At 47.4% G+C, this 20,656-nt stretch overlaps 2 protein-coding genes across 2 annotated transcripts in view; one reads left to right on the top strand and one right to left on the bottom strand.

Annotated features, from left to right (window-relative positions):
• Positions 1–285: 285 nt before the first annotated feature.
• LOC144234263 (uncharacterized) overlaps positions 286–20,656 on the top strand; it is a 77,345-nt gene continuing 56,974 nt past the window's right edge. The window contains exons 1-2 of the mRNA XM_077767532.1: positions 286–317; positions 1,733–1,800. Of these exons, the coding sequence (XP_077623658.1) occupies positions 1,743–1,800 (58 nt within the window). The 5' untranslated portion in view covers positions 286–317; positions 1,733–1,742. The remainder of the gene's footprint in view (positions 318–1,732; positions 1,801–20,656) is intronic.
• Positions 8,040–15,888, bottom strand: LOC144234243 (3 beta-hydroxysteroid dehydrogenase/Delta 5-->4-isomerase). Its single transcript, XM_077767510.1, has 4 exons — positions 15,797–15,888; positions 15,451–15,670; positions 11,354–11,518; positions 8,040–9,246 (listed from the first exon to the last, which is right to left on the bottom strand). Exons 2-4 carry the CDS (start codon positions 15,593–15,595, stop codon positions 8,435–8,437), a joined length of 1,122 nt encoding a protein of 373 aa, XP_077623636.1. The 5' UTR covers positions 15,596–15,670; positions 15,797–15,888; the 3' UTR covers positions 8,040–8,434.

The raw sequence follows: 20,656 nt of genomic DNA, 5'->3' as shown, positions 1-20,656 counted from the left end.
CCTTGCCCCGGCAACTTTGGTCCTGTCCTATGAAGCACCTGCTGTCTCTGTTTGTGTAAGAGACACAAACAAGCCTGTGTGGGCTGTATGAGCTCCACAGAAGGCTTGGCAGCTGGCGTGTGGGTTAAGCCTACCCTCTGCCCCCTTTCCAAATGTTCTCTCTTATCCCTATTTCTTTTCCTTTAGCAAATAGGCTTGTAGGACAGCCTCCTGGCTCTGGGCCTTCTTCGCCTCCAGGAGACTGTGTCTCTCCTACCCATTCCACGCACAGTGCTCACAAGCCAAACTCGGCAGCAGAGATCAGGTCCCCAGGACAGGTGGGTATGGAGTCCAGCCTTGTCCTGCTTAGGGGAGCTCCTGCTTGGACAGCCTTCCTTCCACTCCCTGAAATCCCATTTCTTCTGGTCCAGAGTCCCTTTCTTTAAGAGCACTGGCTTCCTTCCTTCCTCCACTCCGTAAGTATTGACTAAATGGGCTGGACGTGGGTGGTCCATGCAGGGTCCTCATGGTGCCTTCCAGGCTCCGCAGCCTAGTTAGGGAGGCGGACAAGTTAATAAGCAACCAGCTGGACTGTGACAAGCGCCTAGCGGAGGGACACGCTTCGCCCTCCCCGGAAGGCTGGAGACTTTCTGGGGCGGGGGGGGCACAGCCTGAAGCGTGAGGGCCAGGTGGTTGGGCCAGGGAAGGGTGCCAGGGAGCAGGAAGGTGTTGCTGGCCCGAGCGGCTGTGACAGAAGTGTAGTGTGGTTGGATTACGTTCAGGTGGTGGTTCGAGACGTGTCAGAGGCTATAAAGTTTACCCCCCCACCCCGATGTGCTGTGCTTCTCAAACTCTGTATGTTGCCTGGCCCCAGGTGCCCCCGCTATAAACCTTCCTCTTTTCTTTACCATGGGGATTCTAGTGTGTTCTTGATGGGCAGAATGGAGAGAGACCTGCACTCAGCCCAGTTCTGTTACTGATTTGTTGGTGACTCTGGGAAAGTCACTTTACTTCTCAGGCCTGTCTTTTCATTTGTGAAATGAGGAAGAGGGCACCCAAAGCTGAAAGTTGGAGCCTCTAGGGCCGAGTTGAGCTCTAAAATTTGGATGCCACAAGCTCTTCAATCTCTCCTGGAGGGGACAGGGAGTCCTCCAGGTTGACCTGTGATTAGGAGGGAGTTGTTTTGCCTTCTGATGAAAGAAATTCTCATTAACAGGATAGGCTGCTTCATTCCTAAGGCTCAGTGCAAAATCAGATGCGGGGGCCCCCATGGGAGAGTGGTAAGCCAAGCACAGGGCCCTCGTGACTCCACAGGCCGGGTGCCCATGAAGCGCCCTGCTCACAGTTGAGCCAGTGACTTTACAGGCTCCAGCTGATGCAAGGAATTTAGATCCTGGCATATGAAAAGGATATTCCTACCTCAACTAGGCCAGGGTCCATGCTAAGAAGACGCCAGGGCGAGGAGCCCACTGTGCCCACCCCGTCACCAGCACCTGCTTTGAAAGAAGGGCCGACTTCGCTTCCCCAGGTTCTGTTTCTCCAAGAAAATCTTAATTAGTAGGGAGCTTCAGGTCTCTGGAACAGATTAGTGACTGTTTCGGAGTTTGCCATTGACCCCAGGGTCCCCTACCCTTGGGGACAGAGTGGCCAATCCACTTTTGTTAGTCTTCCCCTCCCCCTCCGCTGCTACAAAATGAGACTCTTTCATGCCCTGAAACACCAACTCTGTTCCCTGCTCCTTACCTTTGTGCAGGGTCCATCCCATGATAAAGGAGGAAGACTCCCTGCAAACTTCCTTCAGAAGGTGCTTTCAGAAGCACTGTAAGTAACCACTGTAAGAAATCATTTAAGAAATGGGAGATTTCTTGAGGTCACCTTTGAACTCTTTTTTGCTTTGTTATTCCTTCTGCTTCCCTGACTCCCTTCCCTCCCTATCTCAGCAATTCAGTTTATTTGTGTTTTTTTGTCTGTCTGTCTATCCACCCATCCATCTAGCCATCCAACCACCCATCCATCCATTCATCAGTCTGCTGTCCATCTGTGTGTCTGCTTTGTGTCAGACATAGGTCCCGGCTCTACGAACACAGATGGAATGGTGAGTGGCTGCCCTCAAGGACATGACAGTGTAGTGAGGGTGACAGGACATAGAAATAATTAGCATGTGATGAGATATACACAAGATGCAGAGATGATACAACGGAAGCTTTGGATAGTGAATAAGGACTTGACAAGGATGTGCTGGCAGGAGCCACGGACAAGGCGTGAGTAAGAGGGACACAGCTTTAGAACGGGAGTCTGTGAAAGCACAACGTATGCAGGAAGTCTTAGTCTGTTGTTGGCACATAAAGTTGGACAATCTAGAGACAGGGCAGGAATTGGTGACAATTGCATCTGGAGCAGCAGGCAGGAGCTAATCCTGAAGGGCCTTGTCTGTTATCCTAAGGCACTCAGGGTCATCCTAAGGGTCCCGAGGCTCCCCTGAATGGGAGGGAGGGTGAGGGAAGGACATTCAGGCTCTGGCTTGAGAGAGTGGGTGCAGAGGGCTGCTGTGACCCTACCCAGGCATTTCCTAAAGGAGTGTGTGTTCTGCCTCAGGCTGGCTTCAGTTGCCCCCTGCATCCCATTTTGTTACTCTGCTGAAATCAGACCGTTATTTCTTGCTCAAAGTCTTGAGGTGTCCTCTTAGTCTCTTCCAGTCCATCCTACACACTGGCGCCCAAGTTCTCTTCCAGGGACAGCTCAGCAAGAATCCTCGCTGGCTGCACACTGAATAATCTCCAAGTTCTTTCGCCTGACTGTCAATATTCGTTGCTAGTGGGGACATGGAGACATGGCCTTTGCCCTTAAAGAGTATAATTTTCCACAGAAGGGGAGGCGTATTACGTGTAAAGTAGCTAAATGTCACATGGTCTTTAGAAGGGGAAGAGAATTCATGCTCTGAGGGGAAAGAAGGAAGGAAGCAGTGTTTCTCCTAGAGGTGAAACAAGATCACCTTGGTCTTTTCCCATCAGGTCTTTCCAGGTGTGTCTTCCATTCTCCCCTGCACCTGTCTGGTCTGTCCACACTGGTCTCATCATTGTCTGAAAATGGCTCCCTTTTCCCACCTCTGTGTCTTGGCAGACTCCCTGGGATACATCCCTGCCTGGGGTACATCCCTCCCCCATTTCTGCCTGTTAGAATCCCACCATCTTTCAGATTCAGCCCAAATGCAAGTGCTTTATTGAGTCCCCTGCCCAGATGGGATCCTCCCAAGACACATTACCTTTCTAATGGCCTTTGTACATTTCACTGTGCACAGTACCTACCATGTCTCATATTTTACTGCCCCCACCTGCCTGGGAACAGAGATGAAACACACTGAGAGCCTCAGTTGTGGATCTAGCCCAGAGATGCGTTTCATTAGTTTTCATTCTTTTTTTAAATTCATAATTCCTTCAGTCCAAGAATCACAACCAATATCAAACATACAGAAAAGTACAGAATACGCTGTAACGTATACTCAGGACCGATCACCAAGAATGAACAGATTGCCTCTAACACTCGCTGCCCACTTTTTAAGCACTAAAATATAACGCATACAATTTCGGCACTAGCCCACACATTCCCGGAGCTGGTCTTCACACTGTTGGCAAAATTTAGAATTGGGTGCCAATATTTAGAAATCAAGAGAGTTCATGTAAAGATTGGGAAGGTTTGCTTTCCTCAAAGAAGATCTGGGAACTTGGGATGCATCCCAAACCCAAAATCAGCTGCTGGCTCCCCGAAGCAGAGTGTGGCCTCCTGCACACCACACTGCCCCCCCCCAAAATCCCTGGGGTCTCTCAGCTCCAGCCTGCCTTACTTATAATGTGGGTGACTGGCTCCTGCAGGCATGTGGGTCTGATATCCTCATGTAGACCCCTAGAAGTCAAAACGCTTTTTTTTAATTACTGGAACTGAATCACCAGCGAGCTGGATGACCTCCATCAAATTATGTATCTCTCTGTGCTTCCATTTCCTCATATGTCAAATTAGGATAACAGGAGTGCTTGCTTTGAGTATTGTTTGAGGATTATTATAGAAAATGTATAAAGCAATCCCTGGCACCTGATTCCGCTGCTAGCAGTCCACGATCTTTGGTCCAAAATCCTAGGGGCTACATGTGTGTTGAAATTCATCTTTCTTTTAGATTTTTAAAACTTTTTTTAGTGTCTTAATTTTATTTTTGGAAGAGAGAGAGACAGAGCACAAGTGGGGGAGGAGCAGAGAGAGAGGGAGACACAGAATCTGAAGCAGGCTCCAGGCTCGGAGCTGTCAGCACAAAGCCTGAGGAGGGGCTCAAACTCACAAACCGTGAGATCACGACCTGAGCTGAAGTTGAAGGCTCAACCAACTATGCTATCCAGGTGCCCCTCTTTTAGGTGTTAATAAGGTAATAAAGTAATATCATAATTACATACCCCCTCCCAAGAGGCTCTGGGCCAGCACTTTGTACATGAACATGAATGAATGAATGAATGAATGAATGAATGAATGAGTGAGTGAATGAGATTTCCCACTGAAATCTCTTTGGGAAAAAAAAAAAGCATGGATATTTACATGAAGTAAGATACGTACTTGCCTTACATGCTCATGGAAGCTTCCCAGGTGTAATCTGGATCTGGTTCCTACCCTCAGAGGACAGGGAGAGACCTAAGAAAGAGACGGCCCAGGTTGGTAGGGGACAGTCGTAATAAGTAAAGGGAACTTACTTATAAGGCCTGCCTTGGGCGGCCCCAAGACAAATGGATCTCTGCATCCGCCTGCCAGATCTTAAAGATTTATAAAGAAGGCTTCGCTGGGTTCAGTCACGTATACTGTGCAGGTGTTCTCAACACCACATCATTATTCAAGGTCATGTCCTTGGAGCAGCCTCTGGGAGTAGGGAAAACAAGCAGAGCCCACATTCCAAGAGACAGGGGAGGGGGTGAGGAGCCTCCGAGTGCCCTGGTCCAGCTTCGGGGTCCAATCGGCAATCATGTCTTTTTTTCACCATTTTTAAAGTGTATTTATTTATTTTGAGAGAAAGAGAGAGGGCAGAAGCAGGGGAGGGGGGCAGAGAGAGAGAGGGAGAGAGAAAAATCCCAAGCAAGCTCCATGCTGTCAGAGCAGAGCCCAAGGTGGGACTAGATCCCATGAACTGTGAGATCAGGACCTGAGCCGAAATCAAGAGCTGGAAGCGCAAACGACAGAGCCATCCAGGTGACCCAATTTTTAAAAATTTATTTTGAGAGAGAGAGAGAGAGAGAATAGAGGTAAGGGCAGAGAGAGAGCGAGAGAGAATCTCAAGCATGTTCTGCACTCTCAGCACAGAGCCCGCCGTGGGGCTCTACCCCACGAACAGTGAGATCATGACCTGAGCTGAAATCAAGAGTCAGACGCTTAACCAACTGAGCTACCCAGGAGCCCTGACAGCCATGTGTTTCTGATGACCCCCTCTAATAGCTTCATCCATTTCTGGGGGTGGGGGAAGGGTGGGCTGCCTGGAGCAGTTGAGACGTCAGGGATGCGGAGCCCCATCCTAACCCCAGAGCTGCCCTGCCCTGGTCCCAGTCTTCAGCTCTTTCTTGGGTGTTTGCACTTACTACTGAGAGGAGAAGCTGCGAGGTCAGTTTTTGTTATTGTTCTTGGTCTGTTTGTTAATAAAGTAATTGAGAATTTTAGACGGGGTGAAACACAGAATGTCCACACTTCTAAAGCAGCTGGTCCAGCTGGCCTTCTTGTCCAGCTCACCCCCTCTCACCCCTGCCACCTTCCTCCTGGCCCTCCGCTGGGCCATTCACCCACCTGCTCACTCAACCTCGCCCCGAGGCCAGCCTTATGAAGTTCACTTTCCCATCTGACACCGTAAGCTATCTAATCTCCCTGGGGAGAACCCTTCTCCACGTGGCAGCCCAGCCTTCCTCGCTTCTCTTCACCCTCCTCACCTCCCCACCTCCACCCTTCCTTAGCACCACTGCTCAAGCTCCTCCCCTGCCTGGACCACCTCACTCTCCTACCCAAGTCCCCTTTATCCTTCAAGGCCTAGCTGAGGCCCCTCTGCTGTGTGGGGGGGGGGTTCACCAAAAGTTGAGATGAGCTCTGGTCCCTGGACTCACACTTAGCACTTAACCTGGTGGCTAAATGTGTACCTGCACCTTCCTTCACTCATTCACCCGACTCTGTGCTGCACCCAGCGGGGGTGGGGGCAGGCAAGGGAAGAGGAGAGGAGCAGTGGAGAGGGAACAGAGAGGAGGGAGGCGGAGGGAGGGAGACAGAGGGGAGGGGGAGAGGAGAGAGAGCTCTTATGCATTAACTCAAAAGGCCCAGAGCCCTCAGCTCTGTGCCCAGTATAAGAATGGCCAACTTCACGGGTCCAGACATTCGAAGGCTTTTATGCTTACTCAGCTGGGACCACCAGCTGGTCAGAGCCCGTCTCCGCTGCCTCTGCTCACATGGAGGCCCTCTGGCCCTATAGCCACGATGCCCCTCCCCTTCTCTGTGAGAATTGCCCTGCTGGGTTCATAGATGTGGGATTTCACTAGGCTAAAAACACACCTGAGGGCCCTTGTCCCAGAGCCAACCATCCTTTCCCTGCCTCGCCTGGGGACATACACATAAAGGTGTGCACCTTACAAGAGCTTGCAGGGGTGCTGTCTCTTGTGTTGTGGGCAGTGCAGCAAGGCAGGACGGAATGTTCCATTTCTCACCTAACCCGCCGCCTCTCCACTCTCAGCCTCATGCTGATCCTTTGCCCTTGGGGTTTTGAAGGCACTAGGAACCTGCATCCGGGCCAGATTTTTTTCCCCTTCTGTCCTTAGAATGAAGGCATAGACTGTCTTCCTTGTGGTAATCAAGGTCAACTGCAATCATAATCTGTACATTCTCTATGTAAGAAAGGAGTCACTGGGTGTTGGGTGTGACTCTGGTTCATAAAGATGAGCAACAGCTGGGTCTGGAGAGAGGCAGCTCTCCCCACCCCGACTCCAAGCCCCATGGTCACCTCCTCACCTGTCCCAGGTAGCATGGTCCTCGCTGGCCCTGACAGTGCTTCTTTTGACTCTTGGTCCTCTGTTTAGTTCATGACTGTGTCGTCATTCAAGTCCCCAAGCCTGCCTTGAGTGACCTCCGCTGCTGAGGAAGAAGGCTGCATGGGCCAGGGCAGATGGGGAGAAAGGAGAGAGACCAAGGACGCAGAGGTATAAGCCTCCTTCCCAGCAGGCAGTGTGAGGGAGAGACAGGGAGAGGGAGAAAGGAGGGGGGGGGGAGTTAAATCTGGATGTGTGGGGCAGTAGACCTCTACCTCTTGGGCCGGGTAGGAGATACCGTTTTAGGAGAGTTTATACCTGTTCCCTTTACTTTCCTAGAACCCGTGGTGTGATTTCATTGCACGATTTGAAAGGTTAGAGAGTGGCTATGAATTGCCAGTGTGGACCTCGTGCATCTGGGGGGGCCTCCAAGGAAACTGGCATTGGCAGCAGAGGCTGGCTGCGTCTCAGCTTCCCCTTTCCCTGCTCAGGCCATCTGTCAAGGGCTTGTGAACCCTCCCAGATACCCCTCAAGGGTTCTCCTGGGTCCTAGGGAGTCTCCTGCACAGAGCTGGGCAAGAAAGAGGCGACCCAGAGGGGCTGGACTCTCCCAAGGAGGAGTGCAGCACACACTCCAGGCCTCCGTGGCACCGCTGACAAACCCCTCCACCCCACCCCCGTTTGGCTGTAATTTTAGGCAGTTCAGGCTGCATGAGTCGGTGGACAGGGGCTTTCAAATGAGTCTATCTGGGTTAAATGGATTGGTCACTTAGCAGTTGGTGGTAATGATGATCAGGTTTCCTTATCAATAAAAAGAAGTACTAATCCCTACCTCATAGGTTTCCAGAGAAGGATTAGTGCATTGATATACGTCTGAAACATAGTAGGTGCTTTGTCGATCTTAATTGCCCCCTTTCCGAAAACTTTTGCCCACCTCAGTTCCATGCTACTTTTCTAAATAGGAGGTGATGATACCCAGAAACAGAAGGGAAAGGAGGAAGGTGTGTGTTCATGTCAACCACAGCGTCCCCCAGATTAGGCATTAAAGCATTTATTACTCTTTTCATTGGGCAGTGTGTAGGAATAAGAATTTTTAAAAGGTAAGAAATGTTTCACACAGGGCAAAGGAAATGAAACCGGTAGGGAAAGCTCTTCAGTTAAAGAGGCCAGAATAGCCCAGAGTCGGCAGTGGAGGCTTGAGTACCAGCAGCTATGGCAGATCTGGTCTGTCCTCTGCAGTGTGAGTAGGACAGAAACTTCTGGTTGGGCCGGGGACTTTACCATCTTGTAAAGGAAGGTGAGCATCATGTAAACGAGAGACAGTAGGCCCTGGGCTTGTGCCCTTGTTTCTTTCTGTGTGAAGCCAGAGGGGGAGAACCTGATAGACATCTCCCAACAACACCTACATCTCCATCCCTGGCACCCCCAAATCAGTGAGTCTTTGTTTTTAGGGTCTCCTTATACTCTTTCACTATGGACCCAATCCACTCCGCGGTTTTCTGTTTGGCTTCCTCCCAGCTGAAGAGCGGCTCATACCCTAGATCCCGCTGAGCTTTCTTATAGGAGAAGGTGAACACACTATTTAACAACGTCACTATGTGGCGGTTGAAGGGGGGTTCGTATTTGTAAATTGGACTGAGCAGGAAGCTCACTATTTCCAGCAAGAAGGCAAGCCAGTACTTCAGACATAGAGGAAGGCTCATTCTGGATTCAAGGGCCAAGCCCCATTCTTTGCTTAGATTGTAATTGAGGTTATCGTAGCTTTGATGAGGCGTGTCATCCGAGATATAATAGAACTGCCCTCCAATGCTGGAGGCCTTCTTGGGGTCCTGGAGGGCCCTCAAGGCCAGAATGTGAGCCCAGGCCACATTGCCAACATAGACCGGGTTGGCTACGGAGAACTTGCTGCTCTGTTTCAGGATGCCGTTGTTCTTCAGGGCCTTGTATACATGGCCATAAAGGAATGCACTTCCTTCCCCATAGATATACATGGGCCTTAAGGCACAAGTGTGCAAGGTGCCACCATTTTTAAGAGCCCACCCATTAGCAGCCAGCACAGCCTTCTCTGCAAGCTTTTTGCTGTATGGATATGAAGTGGTCCATCTGGATTCGAGATGCTCGTCTTCGTGGCCATTCTGGATGATCTCACTGTAGGAGTTGGGCCCGGCCACCTCCACGGTGCTGGTATAGATGAAGATCGGCACACTAGCCTGGGCACAGGCTTCCAAAAGGAGCTGGGTACCTGCCCATGGGGAACACTCAGTGTCAACAACTAACCCAAAGGGCCGGCTGTGCCCACAGACCGTGTCCACCCCCTAACCCACAAGTGAGGTAGTGGTGGTAGATCAGAAGTGCATTCCTCTGTGTCTCTGGTGAAGATCTGACCATGCTACAGCCATAGATAAAATGCAAAAATGAAAAAAACAGAAGCAAACAACATTTGGGTTCTGGACAGCAAGAATTTCTAGGCTTTTGGATTTCCTGGACCCATGTGTATACTTTTTTAATTTTGGAAAAGGACAGAAGGTTGCCATTTTATATTTTGCTGCATAAAGACATTACAAAAATTGTCACTCATCCCTCCCACCTCATTAAAACCAGGTTATTTTAAATATAATATTATTAGGAGGCCATACTCTCAGAATATGGACTAGAATTTTACCTAACCTTGACTGAGTGCTCCTTCCAAAGGCCACTCCTAATTTTACCCAGGTCTGAAAAGTGGACGTGATAAACCTTCCTTTTACTTAGCATTCCTGAGGCGGCACAGGCTTTCTCTGGTCAGCCTAGTGGAGAACCGGAAAGAGGAGTGTGCCCTCTGGTGGTTAGTACCTATAACCTGTGGATCTTGCAGAATCCCTTTGGCTGGGGGAGGTGATGCGGAGCACCATCCCCATAAGGAAGGAATTTTCCCTGGCAAAGCATTGTTTTGATTTTTCACTTTTTTTGATATTAAAAAAATCCCTTTTAAGGTCTTAGTGCAGTTTAATTTTCTAGAGACACAGCCTCATTACAAAAATCAACTCTAGAGGCTGAGAAAATTGGGGGCAAATTTATCTGTAGAGAGTGAAATGACCATTCCTGTGAAGTATTTTCTAAACTTGGAAGTGACATTGGTTTTAATCCACTGATATCTCTAACACTTCTCGGGGATTTCAAACCACTCTTGTTGGAAGCCCTGGGGAGCAGGAGTTAGGAGAGAAGGGCTAAAAAGAGCAAGTTGGTTAATCTAGCACCCTCTTTGCAGTGTGGGAGTGGTGAGGCTGTGGCTAAGTAGAAGAGAAAGGGTCTTTTTTGAGATTGTGCTACTCTACAGCAATGGGTTGCTTTAGAAAAAAGAGCCTCTGAATAGACTAACGCCTAACTTTGTAGAGCAGGGCATGGAAGCCAGATAGGACTGAGGATTGGGGTGCTGTGGCCCTAGAGAGACTGCTTCCGGGGTCAGAAGGATAATATTACATGCCAGGCTAATAAGGGATTTAAGCTAATCCCTTAAATAAGTGTGTCTAGATTTAAAGTAGATTGGAAAGCCACAATTCAGAAAGAGCCACCAGCCAGGCATTTAGGGGATGGGGAATCTAAGGAAGGTGTACTTTGGGGACCTGGCTAGAAACTACTCTTCAACAGGACACCCAGCCGTGAGCTGAAGAAGTACCATTATGGATAAGAGGAAGCTGTTCCCGTTAAGACAGTGCTGGGTAATTCTGTCCTGCCAGACTGCTGTGAATTTGCTTTGTTAGGTCTCTTGAGTGGTGAGCAGGACGGTGCTAGATATTCTCATTACGCTTGGCCATCCCGCACAGGAGTCCCGCCGGAAGGAAACTGGCCCAGAGCTATGGCCCATCGCTCATAATGGACATGGGGGGTGGGGGGGGCTTCATATCACAGAGCTCTTAGTTCTCGGCCTTACTGGATGACCACCAGCTTAGACCTTACTGGATGACCACCAGCTTAGAGGCACACAGAAAGGCGGCACTGGTAAGGTCTGATTCTAGCCCAGGGGAGGCAGGATGTGGTTGGATAGCATGAGTTGAAGGTTGGAACAGAGCCAATGCTTGATTAGAGCTGCGGTGAAAAGAGCTTTTGTGGCCTTTGGAGATGCCCAGGTGTGGTTTAGATTCTAGCTCTCTAACTCAGGGGGACCTGACGAGTTACTCAGCCCTTCTCAGCCCGAACTTCCTCCTCTAGAAGACTGGGGATACCAGCCTTGCATCTCTCAGCGGTAATGAGAAAAAGCAGCTGGCACAGGATTAGCAGGTGCTCAGGGATGGGGGCTTCTCCTCCCTTCCTCTTCTGTTTTATGAGCCTCATTTGCCCACCTCATCCCACATCCCCCTGGGGTACTGTACCCTTCAGGTTGACATTCATGATGGTTTCTCGGTTAATGACACCGATGATGTCAATGACAGAGGCGGTGTGAATGACAACTGAGGTGCCCTGGCAGGCTCTCTTCAGGCACTGCTCATCCAGAATGTCTCCTTCCAGCATGGTCAGCTTGATCTTGCTCTGGAGCTCTGCGTGGACACGAGTCAGGTCATTGGAAGGTTTTCTGGATCTGAAAATTTCCTGATAAAGGTGGTATTTACCCAGGCCTTCAAGGACAGGGACAGTGAGGGCAGGGTGGGGATAGGGGCAAATCCACGGAAGGAACAAGTAAAAAAAGGCAAGGGAATCAGGATGTGTAGCATTTATTGGGAAAGAGCAAAGTCTGTTTCCACCCCATTTTATTTTTTTTATTTTTTATTTTTTTAAATTTTTTTTTTAATGTTTTATTTATTTCTAGGAGAGAGAGAGAGAGAGACAGCGTGAGCAGGGGAGAGTCAGAGTCCACCCCATTTTAGTAAAAAAAAAAAAATCATTTGATCAGCGAGGGGTCAAGTGTGCAAGTGTGCCTGGGACAAAAATTATTAAAGAGATTCATAAAATTTATTAAGTGGGAATAGGGTGATTATTGAGAATGGATTTACATCCACTCCTCCTCTTATGAGGAAAGAATTTGAATTTAACTCTGTAGGGAATAAGGAATCACCTATGGGCTTGGAACAAGAAGAGAAACAAACAGAATTGTGGTGCAGGAAGGTAACCCCGGCTGCTGTATATAACATGGATTGACGTGGTGCATCTAAAAGAGAACAGGCCAGTCGAGAGATTAATCAGAATGTGTGCACCAAACTTCAGATGAGATGGACCAGAACCAGGGCTCCCACAGAGGGAGCAGAGACAGGGAAAGATACGAAGGCTTGACTTCCCAGACCTTACCTAGACGGGTCCTGGTTCTTACTGGAGATAGGTTAAGAGGAAGAGGTTTTGGTAGAGTCAATGTTAGCCTGAGTATTTCCTGCTTTGGTTGACCAGAAGGATAGTGGAGCCACTGACAGGGAGGAGTGCCTTGTCAGATACCATCTAAAGCAGATATTGTTGCTGAAAATGAGTCAGCCTCAAGGGACTAGGATTCCGACCATTGAGCCAAGGGCAGTGGATACAACCTCCAGGTCCCCAGATCCTCTGAAATCCGCGGGAGGTGGCATTACCAGTAACATCATCACCTCACCTAGCCCATGGAATAAACATGGCGCTACATACAGTTTAGGGAAATTCCCTACACTTACTTTGTGTTTTCTCCTTTGTACACAGCTTGCACAGTTGTCTGATCTTTTCCTTACCAGCTCTCTCATGACATAGGTATTCTGATGTCCACTATACAGGCAGGGAAACTGAGGCTGAGACAGGTTAAGGGGCAGGTCTAGGTAGTGAAGACCCAAGCCTGCCCCCTGCCTTCGAGCTTTGCTGTCTTTCCCCTGTCACCCCCGGGCAGGATTCGCACGTTTCTTTTCTGAGGCAGATTAAGGATAAGTCTATGTATGTATGTATGTATGTATGTATGTACGTACGTATTTAAAGGATAAGGCAATTTAACTGAAATTGGCAATGGAGACCAGAGAACAGCGAGAGAAATCCAGAGTGAGAAATTCAGGGCTGAGAAATTTCCTTCCTGGGTAACAACTTGGAAAAACCATCTGCTCTNTCCCAGGTGCCCGGAAGTGGAAGAAAGGCAGAGGAAAAGCTGCTGGCGATCAGTAGGAATTTTGTGCCCTCACCTCTGCCTTTCCCCCTCCTTTCCTCTGCCTCCTCTTTGCTGCTGACTTCAGCCAACTGACTTGGAGGAACTGATATGCTGAGGGAGCAGAAGCCCGAAGCCAGGAGGGGAAAGGGCATTACCCTATTAGCTTGGTGGGGCGCGGAGAGACCAGCAGAGGGCGCTGCCGCTGTGCGGGTGGTAGCGGCACAGCTCCGCCCCCTCTGAGGCTCCGTGAACTTGAGAAATATTTTGCGTAGCCTGAATAGACATTTGCTTACGCGGTGTGGTCTGGGTTGTAGAGAGGCCCAAAGAGAAGCTACTAGACAAACTAGCGGTTAAAAGCACAGTCGCTCCAGCTAGACCTCCTGGGTTCCGTTTCAGCATTGCCGTTTTTCAGCTGTGGGACCTTGAACACAGCCTTTGCTGTGGTCTGAATGTTTATGTCTCCTACATTCATGTGTTGATAACATTAATGTCACTGTGTTGCTGTTAGGAGATGGGGTCTTTGGAAGGCGATCAGGTCATGAGGGTTTAACTCGCATGAACGGGATCAATATTCCTATAAAAGAGATCCCAGAGAGAGCCCTCACCCTTTGAACCATGTGATAATGCGGCAAGATGAGACAGACTATGAGCCAGGAAGAGAGCGCCCACCAGAACATGACCTTGCTTTGCTCTTGGACTTCTAGCCCCAGAACTGGGGGTTTTCTGGTGAGTTTAAACCACCCAGCCTGTGGTATATTGTTATTGCTGCCTTGACACACACAGATGCCTTTCTGTGCCTACTTTCTCATTTTTTTTAAAGCTTATTTATTGATTCTGAGAGAGACAGAGTGAGTGGGGAGGAGCAAAGAGAGAGGGGGTGAGAGACAGTCCCAAACAGGCTCCGTGCTGGCAGCACAGAGTACAGTGTGGAGCCTCAAACCCATGAAACCGTGGGATCATGACCTGAGTTGAAGCCAGAGTCGGAAGCTCAATGAGGAGCAAGCAAGTGGAGGCATGTAGAAGCCTGAGCACAATGCCTGGCATGGAAAAACCGCTGTAGGGCTTCTGCACCGGGATCTGCACGGAGGCCCCTGGCTGTCCCTGATGCCACCTGACTTGTCACACTGGAAACCCGCTTTGCCTGCTTGGGGCATCAGCTGTCAGACTGTAAATATTGCTGAGACATGAAGGTCACAGACGGTCGACGTTGACCATGTATGTTTATGTGTGTGCATTAGACACACCGTCGAAACCGAGGGTAGAGGAAATAGGACATTTGAGACATTCAGAGCACAGCAGAGACAGGAGAGTGACAGGCACGGTCTGGGAGGGCGAGGAGGGGGACAGGGGCTCTGTGTGGGGAGTCTTCTGGGCAGCGGGGCTGCATTTTGACACCCAGTCCGCAGGGGCTGGGGAGGGGGACAGGGAATTGGTTTGGGCGCACACAGTGGGGAAATGGGAGAGATCAAACTCCCACTTTGCCCAGAGGCAGCCCCAGAGCCATAGGCCTGGGGCCTCTGCAATGAGGCCCTACCCTGAGCGCTGCCATTCATTAATCAGAGGGCCTCGGCAAGTCTCTCCGCGTTTGTGCACCTCAATTTCCTCATCGTCTTGTTGGGTGACACCCCTTTCCTACCTTCCTCACAGGGATGTTTTGAGGATCTGGGGGTGGGGGTGGGGTGAAACAGGTCTTATACACCTAGCTTTTGCATCTGCACCAGGGACAGCAGTCTGGGAAAAGAGCAGAGCAGCGAGTACTCTAGCAAATTCTGCAGCCCCTTTTCTCGTGATGATGCGGAGAGACAAATGGTAGAAAGAGATATACAGGGAATCCGCACTCTGGAGTCTGGCAGTCTGTCTCTGGCTCCCTCACTCTATGCTGTGTATCCTCCCCACGTCTCTCCCTCTCTGTCTGACTGTCTGTCTGTCTGTCTCATACAGACACACAGACACACACACACACTCGGCTTCACCTTCACTTCCTTTTACTTCACCTTCACTGGGGATGCTAAATGAAGCCAGAGAAAGACCAAGATAATCTGCCCTTTGTAGATGTTGCAAAGTCTGAAATCTTCAGAACATCAAAGAGTTGTTGATAAGGGAGAGAACTGATCTGTGATTTTATAAATGAGAAGAAAAGAGACCTGGAGGCCAAAGTGGCTGACCTATGGTCATCATCTCCAGCTCCGGATCAGGGTCAGACCCAGTCTCCCCATACCCTTATGTGTCTTATACTACAGATTTCCCTTCTGATGACTTTGGACCCGGGATTAGCCTTGATTTGGCTACAACCACCTTCGATTTGCCAGACAACTACCCTCTCCCTATACCTACCCAGGGGTCAAGATGGAGCTACTCACCCTCGAACTCAAGTTTACTTACTAGAAAATTCCTCCCGCAATTCTGGTCTAAAGACTTTGTCCAGTGCCCGGATCTCCTGTAGCTCCTTCTCCTCCAACAATAAGCGAATGATCCTGTGACCCAGAAACCCTCCTGCCCCCGTGACAAGGCAGCTCCACCCAGCCATGGTCAAACCTGGGTACCAAGAAGCACTCTCCAAGAATCAGAAGAACTGGGGAGCAGATAAGAGGACAGCGTGACCCTAGAGAAAGCCAAAAAGAGAAGTCAAGTAGTTACAGGTTTACGAAAACCATTTTGTTCCCTCCACTTTATTTCTGCAAAGCCTCTGTGCCCGGCAATAGTTGAAAGAAAACGAGAAAGCTCTAACCTGTTAGATTGTTGGAAGCCAGTTGAAAGAGGCTGGGTTCTGGTCTCCTTATGTCCCAAAGGCAGGATTGGAGTTTTATGCACTCTTGTTTCTGGCTCAGCCTCTTCACCTTGAACTCTTACCACATACCCATTGCTCATGCCTCCTGCAGGGTCCCTCCTCCCTAAAAACTGTGTGACCTTTAACATAGCTCTCATTCTTCCAAGGCACAGGAAGCAAGCTTCAGGGCCACAGTGTGATAAAGGCTTGGTCTTCCCTCTAACAAGAGATTCAGCGCTCCATGCCAGCTGTCTGGGATCCACAAGCTGTGGATTTAAATGCAGAGAAGAAATCTCCAGCACAATGGGCAATTTTGCCTTGTGCAGCAAATACACAGGGAGAGAAAATCTACTGTAGGCCGTTGTCTCCTCTCTCAGAGTGCAGAGTGTAGACATTTGCATTGGTGGCAGCACCAGACACTGAGTTCTATGGGAAATGACTTTCTTTCCACTCCCGCATATCCAGAACCTCAAGTTCGATTTCCCCTTGAAGGGATCGAGGTTTATGGAGGAAGATCACCATGGAAGGGAAGCCATCTGGTGATAACTGTCCAGTTCTGTGGTCTGGATCATGAGAGTAGGGATCTGTAGCTGCGGCCACAGTGGATCTTAGGGACGTTAGCCGTCATCCCACATTTTGGTCACAAAACCAGTCTCGGCAGAGTCCTAAACTCAGGACACCATGGCTGCTTTTGAAACCTGTGCCTCAGAGGTGGCCAACTACCCCTACCATAAGCTCCTCAACACATTGCCTTTTCTCTACTTTAAAAAGTTGAGGTGTTAAAAACATTACATGCATGAAAATGTCCAGATCTTAAGTGTGAGTTCAATAAAGCTTGACAGTTATGTACACCACTATAACCACTACCCAAGAAAACCTACAGAACATTTCCTTCACCTCAAAAAGTTGTTTCTTGCCCCTTTCTAGTCAATTCCCACCTTCCACCCTGCCCACAATCTACCCCAGAAGCAATGACTTTCTGATTTTTAGTTTCAATAGATGCCCTCCTATTTCTTCTCCTAAGGTCTTTATGGTTCTGGATATACACTTACATATAGAATCCATGTGAAACTTAAATTTCTGTGTGGATTTCAGAAAACTTTACTGTTGTATTTCTCTATTATTTGTCGCTTTTCTATTTCATCAGCTTATTTTACTTATTTGCTTCATTTTGTTTGCTTGGATTCAATTTACTCTTGCTTTTCAAGTTTCTTAAGGTCTTTTTTAAATTTTTTTTTAAATTTTTTTTAATGTTTTTTATTTATTTCTAGGAGAGAGAGAGAGACAGCGTGAGCAGGGGAGGGTCAGAGAGAGAGGGAGTCACAGACTGAAACAGGCTCCAGGCTCTGAGCTGGCAGTCAGCACAGAGCCTGACGCGGGGCTTGAACCCACGAACCGTGAGATCATGACCTAAGCGAAAGTCGGACACTTAACCGACCGACTAAGCCAACCAGGCGCCCCTCAAGGTTCTTAAGGTCTTAAGGTCAAAGCTTGTATTATTGATTTTATCCCTTTTTTCATGTGTGACTTTTCACTTAAAGCAGTAAATTTCTCTGTTAAGTACTGTGCTAGCCACATACAACAATTTTGATGGATTAGACTTTTATCATCATTCAGGGAAANTCATTTTAGCCACTCTGACTGGCGTGAGGTGGTATCTCAGTGTGGTTTTGATTTGTAAGGGAAAAATATTTTCTAATTTATCTCTGATTTCCTCTTTAACACGTGAGTTGTTCCAAAGTATGTTGTTTAATTTCTAAAACTGGGGATTTTCTAAATATCTTGTTTTTATTGACTTCTAATTTAATACTACCGTGGTATGATTTTCATTCTTAGATATTTATGGAAATGTCTTTTGAAGTCCAACGAATGGTCCTGGTGAAAACACCACATGCACTTGAAAAGAATGTTTTCTTAAGTTGTTGGGAGAAATGTGGGGTGCATGGGTGGCTCAGTTGTTTGTCTGACTTCAGCTCCAACTTCTGCTCAGGTCACGATCTCACAATTTGTGAGTTCAAGCCCTACATTGGACTCTGTGCTGACAGCTCGGAGCCTGGAACCTGCTTTGGATTCTGTGTCTCCCTCTCTCTGTCCCTCTCCTGCTTGTGCTCTGTGTGTGTGTTTCTCTCTCTCAAAAATATGAAAAATGTTTAAAAAAAAAAGATGTTGGGGAACCTGGGTGGCTCAGTCGGGTAATCATCTGACTTCGGCTCAGGTCATGATCTCACAGTTCGTGGGTTTGAGCCCCATGTTGGGCTCTGTGCTGACAGCTAGCTCAGAGCCTGGAGCCTGTTTCAGATTCTGTATCTCCCTCTCTCTCTGACCCTCCCCTACTCATGTTGTCTCTCTCTTTCTCAAAAATAAATAAAACATTTAAAAAATAAATAAAAAATTAAAAAAAGATGTTGGGAGTAAAACATCTACAAAGATTGGGTTTGACACCCTCTTCTGAGTCTCTCTTTTTCCTTGTGTTGTGGACGTTCTCCTCTTCTCACTCAGTCTTGAGACCTGACTCCTTCCAAATGTGCTGGAAACACATTTGCCTATGGAAGTTTGACTGTAGTCACTGAGTTGTAGCAGCTTATTCTCTGAAGCTGCCAGCACTAGCTAAAAGCCCTTGGTCTTGCTGTAACCTGTGGAGCCCTACTTGAGGCCACCAAGGTGCATCATACCACTTTGCCTGCCAGAGTGATGCTCTAAGTGAACCACATGCATCCCCATCCCCTTCAGGACTGGGGATTCATTCCCCCAGCTGCTGGGAGGCCTGGAGGCTGGCAGGATTCAGCTAGTGTCCTCTGGAAATTTGCCTTCAGCTGAAGAGCTAATAGGACAAGAGTTTAGAGTCTCTGAGTGGAACCAGTATAACTTGTATAGAAAATGAGAAATAAATAAAGGACAAGGCAGGTGGGGGCCACAATATCATGTTTCTTTTATTTCCCAACAGCTTTATTGAGATATAATTTACAAGCCATAAAATCCACTTGTTTTAAGTGTATAATTCAACTATTTTAAATAAAATTATGGGCTTGTGTAACTATCACCTTCGTCCCATTTTGGAACATTTCTATCACCCCAGAAGATCTCTTGTGTCCATTAGCAGCCATGCCCCATTCCCACTCCTCAGCTCAAAGAAACTTGGAATTAACTTTCTGACTCTATAAATTCGCCTTTTCAGGACATCATATGAATGGAGTCATTGCAATATATGGTCTTTTGCATCTGGCTTATTTTAACTTAGCATAATATACTTTTGAGATTCATCTCTTTTGTAGCATGTATCAGTCTTTCATTCTTTTCAGGTGCTGAATACGATTCCACTGTATAGATATACCACATTTTGTTTATTAATTAACCAGTTGATGGATAATTAGAGTTTTCCCACTTTTTGGGCTATTACAGAAAAAGCTGGTATGAACATAAAGGGTTTGTGTAGACCTATGTTTTCATTTCTGTTGAGTGTTAGGAGTGAAATTACTGAGACATATGTAAATTTATCTTTAACTTAAGAAGGTGCCAAACTGTTTTTCAAAATGGCTGCACTTCCTGACGGTATTGAGTGAATGTTTTCTTTTTTTCCACATTGTTCCTTTATGTCTCCGATTGTTATTGTGCACATTTTTTATTATAGCCATCTTAGTGGGTAAGAAGTGGTGTCTCATAATACTTTTGATTTGCTTTCCCTAATGACTAATGATACTGGTCATCTTTTCACATGCGTATTGGACATTTCTATACCTTCTGGGTGAAATATCTATTAAAATCTTTTGCTCATTTTAAATTGGGTTATTTATCTCCTTATTGGTGAATTGTAGGAGTATTTCATATTCTGGATACAAGTTCTTTAATAGATAAGTTAACCTAAAAAATAAAACTGACAGTTTTGTTTGTTTGTTTGTTTTTGTTCTTTTTTTTTTTTAACCAGCAAAAATGGGCTTATTCAGGAACAGTAGAGAATTGGAATCCTGGACAGGCAAGCTGTGACAGAGCCACAGGCAAGGGCACAGAATAAAGAATAGGAACACTTTTTTATAGAGGAAAAGGGGAAGTTGGGATGGCTGTTATAAACAAAAAGTCCATTGGAATGAACTGCCATTTTGAAGGAGAGTAAATTTTCATTGGCTGAGTTGTGACAGTCTCTCATTGGCTGGGCTGTTGGTGTGGAAGGAAGAAAGCCTTTGGGGGTAGTAAAGTCATATCTACCTGCAAGGTGCATCTCTTCCAGTTGGGTCTGCAATTGACAATGAGTGGTAGGGTGTAGGAGCTCCCCCGCTGGCCTACCCACTCTATCGCAAACAAAATTTCTTTTTCTTAAATTTCACAGATAAATGATTTGAAAATATTTCATCCAGTCTGTGGCTTATCCTTTCATTTTCTTAGTAATGTCCTATGAACATTTTTCATTTTATTAAAATCCCATTAAAATTTTTTTTCTTTTGTCACTCATGTTTTTGTCCAACCTAAGATCATAAAGATTTCACCTATGGTTTCTTCCAAGAGCTGTATAGTTTTAGCCTTTACATTTAGGTCTATGATCCATTTTGAGGGAATCTTTGCATGTGGTGTGAGTTCACAGGTTAAATTCGAATGGCCAATTGATTTCGACAAAGATGCCAAGTAAATTCAATGAAGGGCAAAAAAAATTTTTTTAAGCATATGGCATTAGGACACTTGGAAAGTCTACATGCTCAGGGAAGATCAGGTCACTACCAGTTGACATCAGAGTTTGACAAGAATTCCTCAATATGACATAGCATGGGTTAACTAGTATGTTATCTTAGGAAAACTCACAAAGGCCAAAGGTTGGCAAAGAAACAGAAGGCA

The sequence above is a fragment of the Crocuta crocuta genome, unplaced genomic scaffold (assembly GCF_008692635.1).
Source record: "Crocuta crocuta isolate KB4526 unplaced genomic scaffold, BGI_CrCroc_1.0 scaffold180, whole genome shotgun sequence".
NCBI lineage: Eukaryota > Metazoa > Chordata > Mammalia > Carnivora > Hyaenidae > Crocuta > Crocuta crocuta.
Note: the sequence above shows the minus strand (reverse complement) of the source record. Positions and strands in the feature narration are given on the sequence as shown.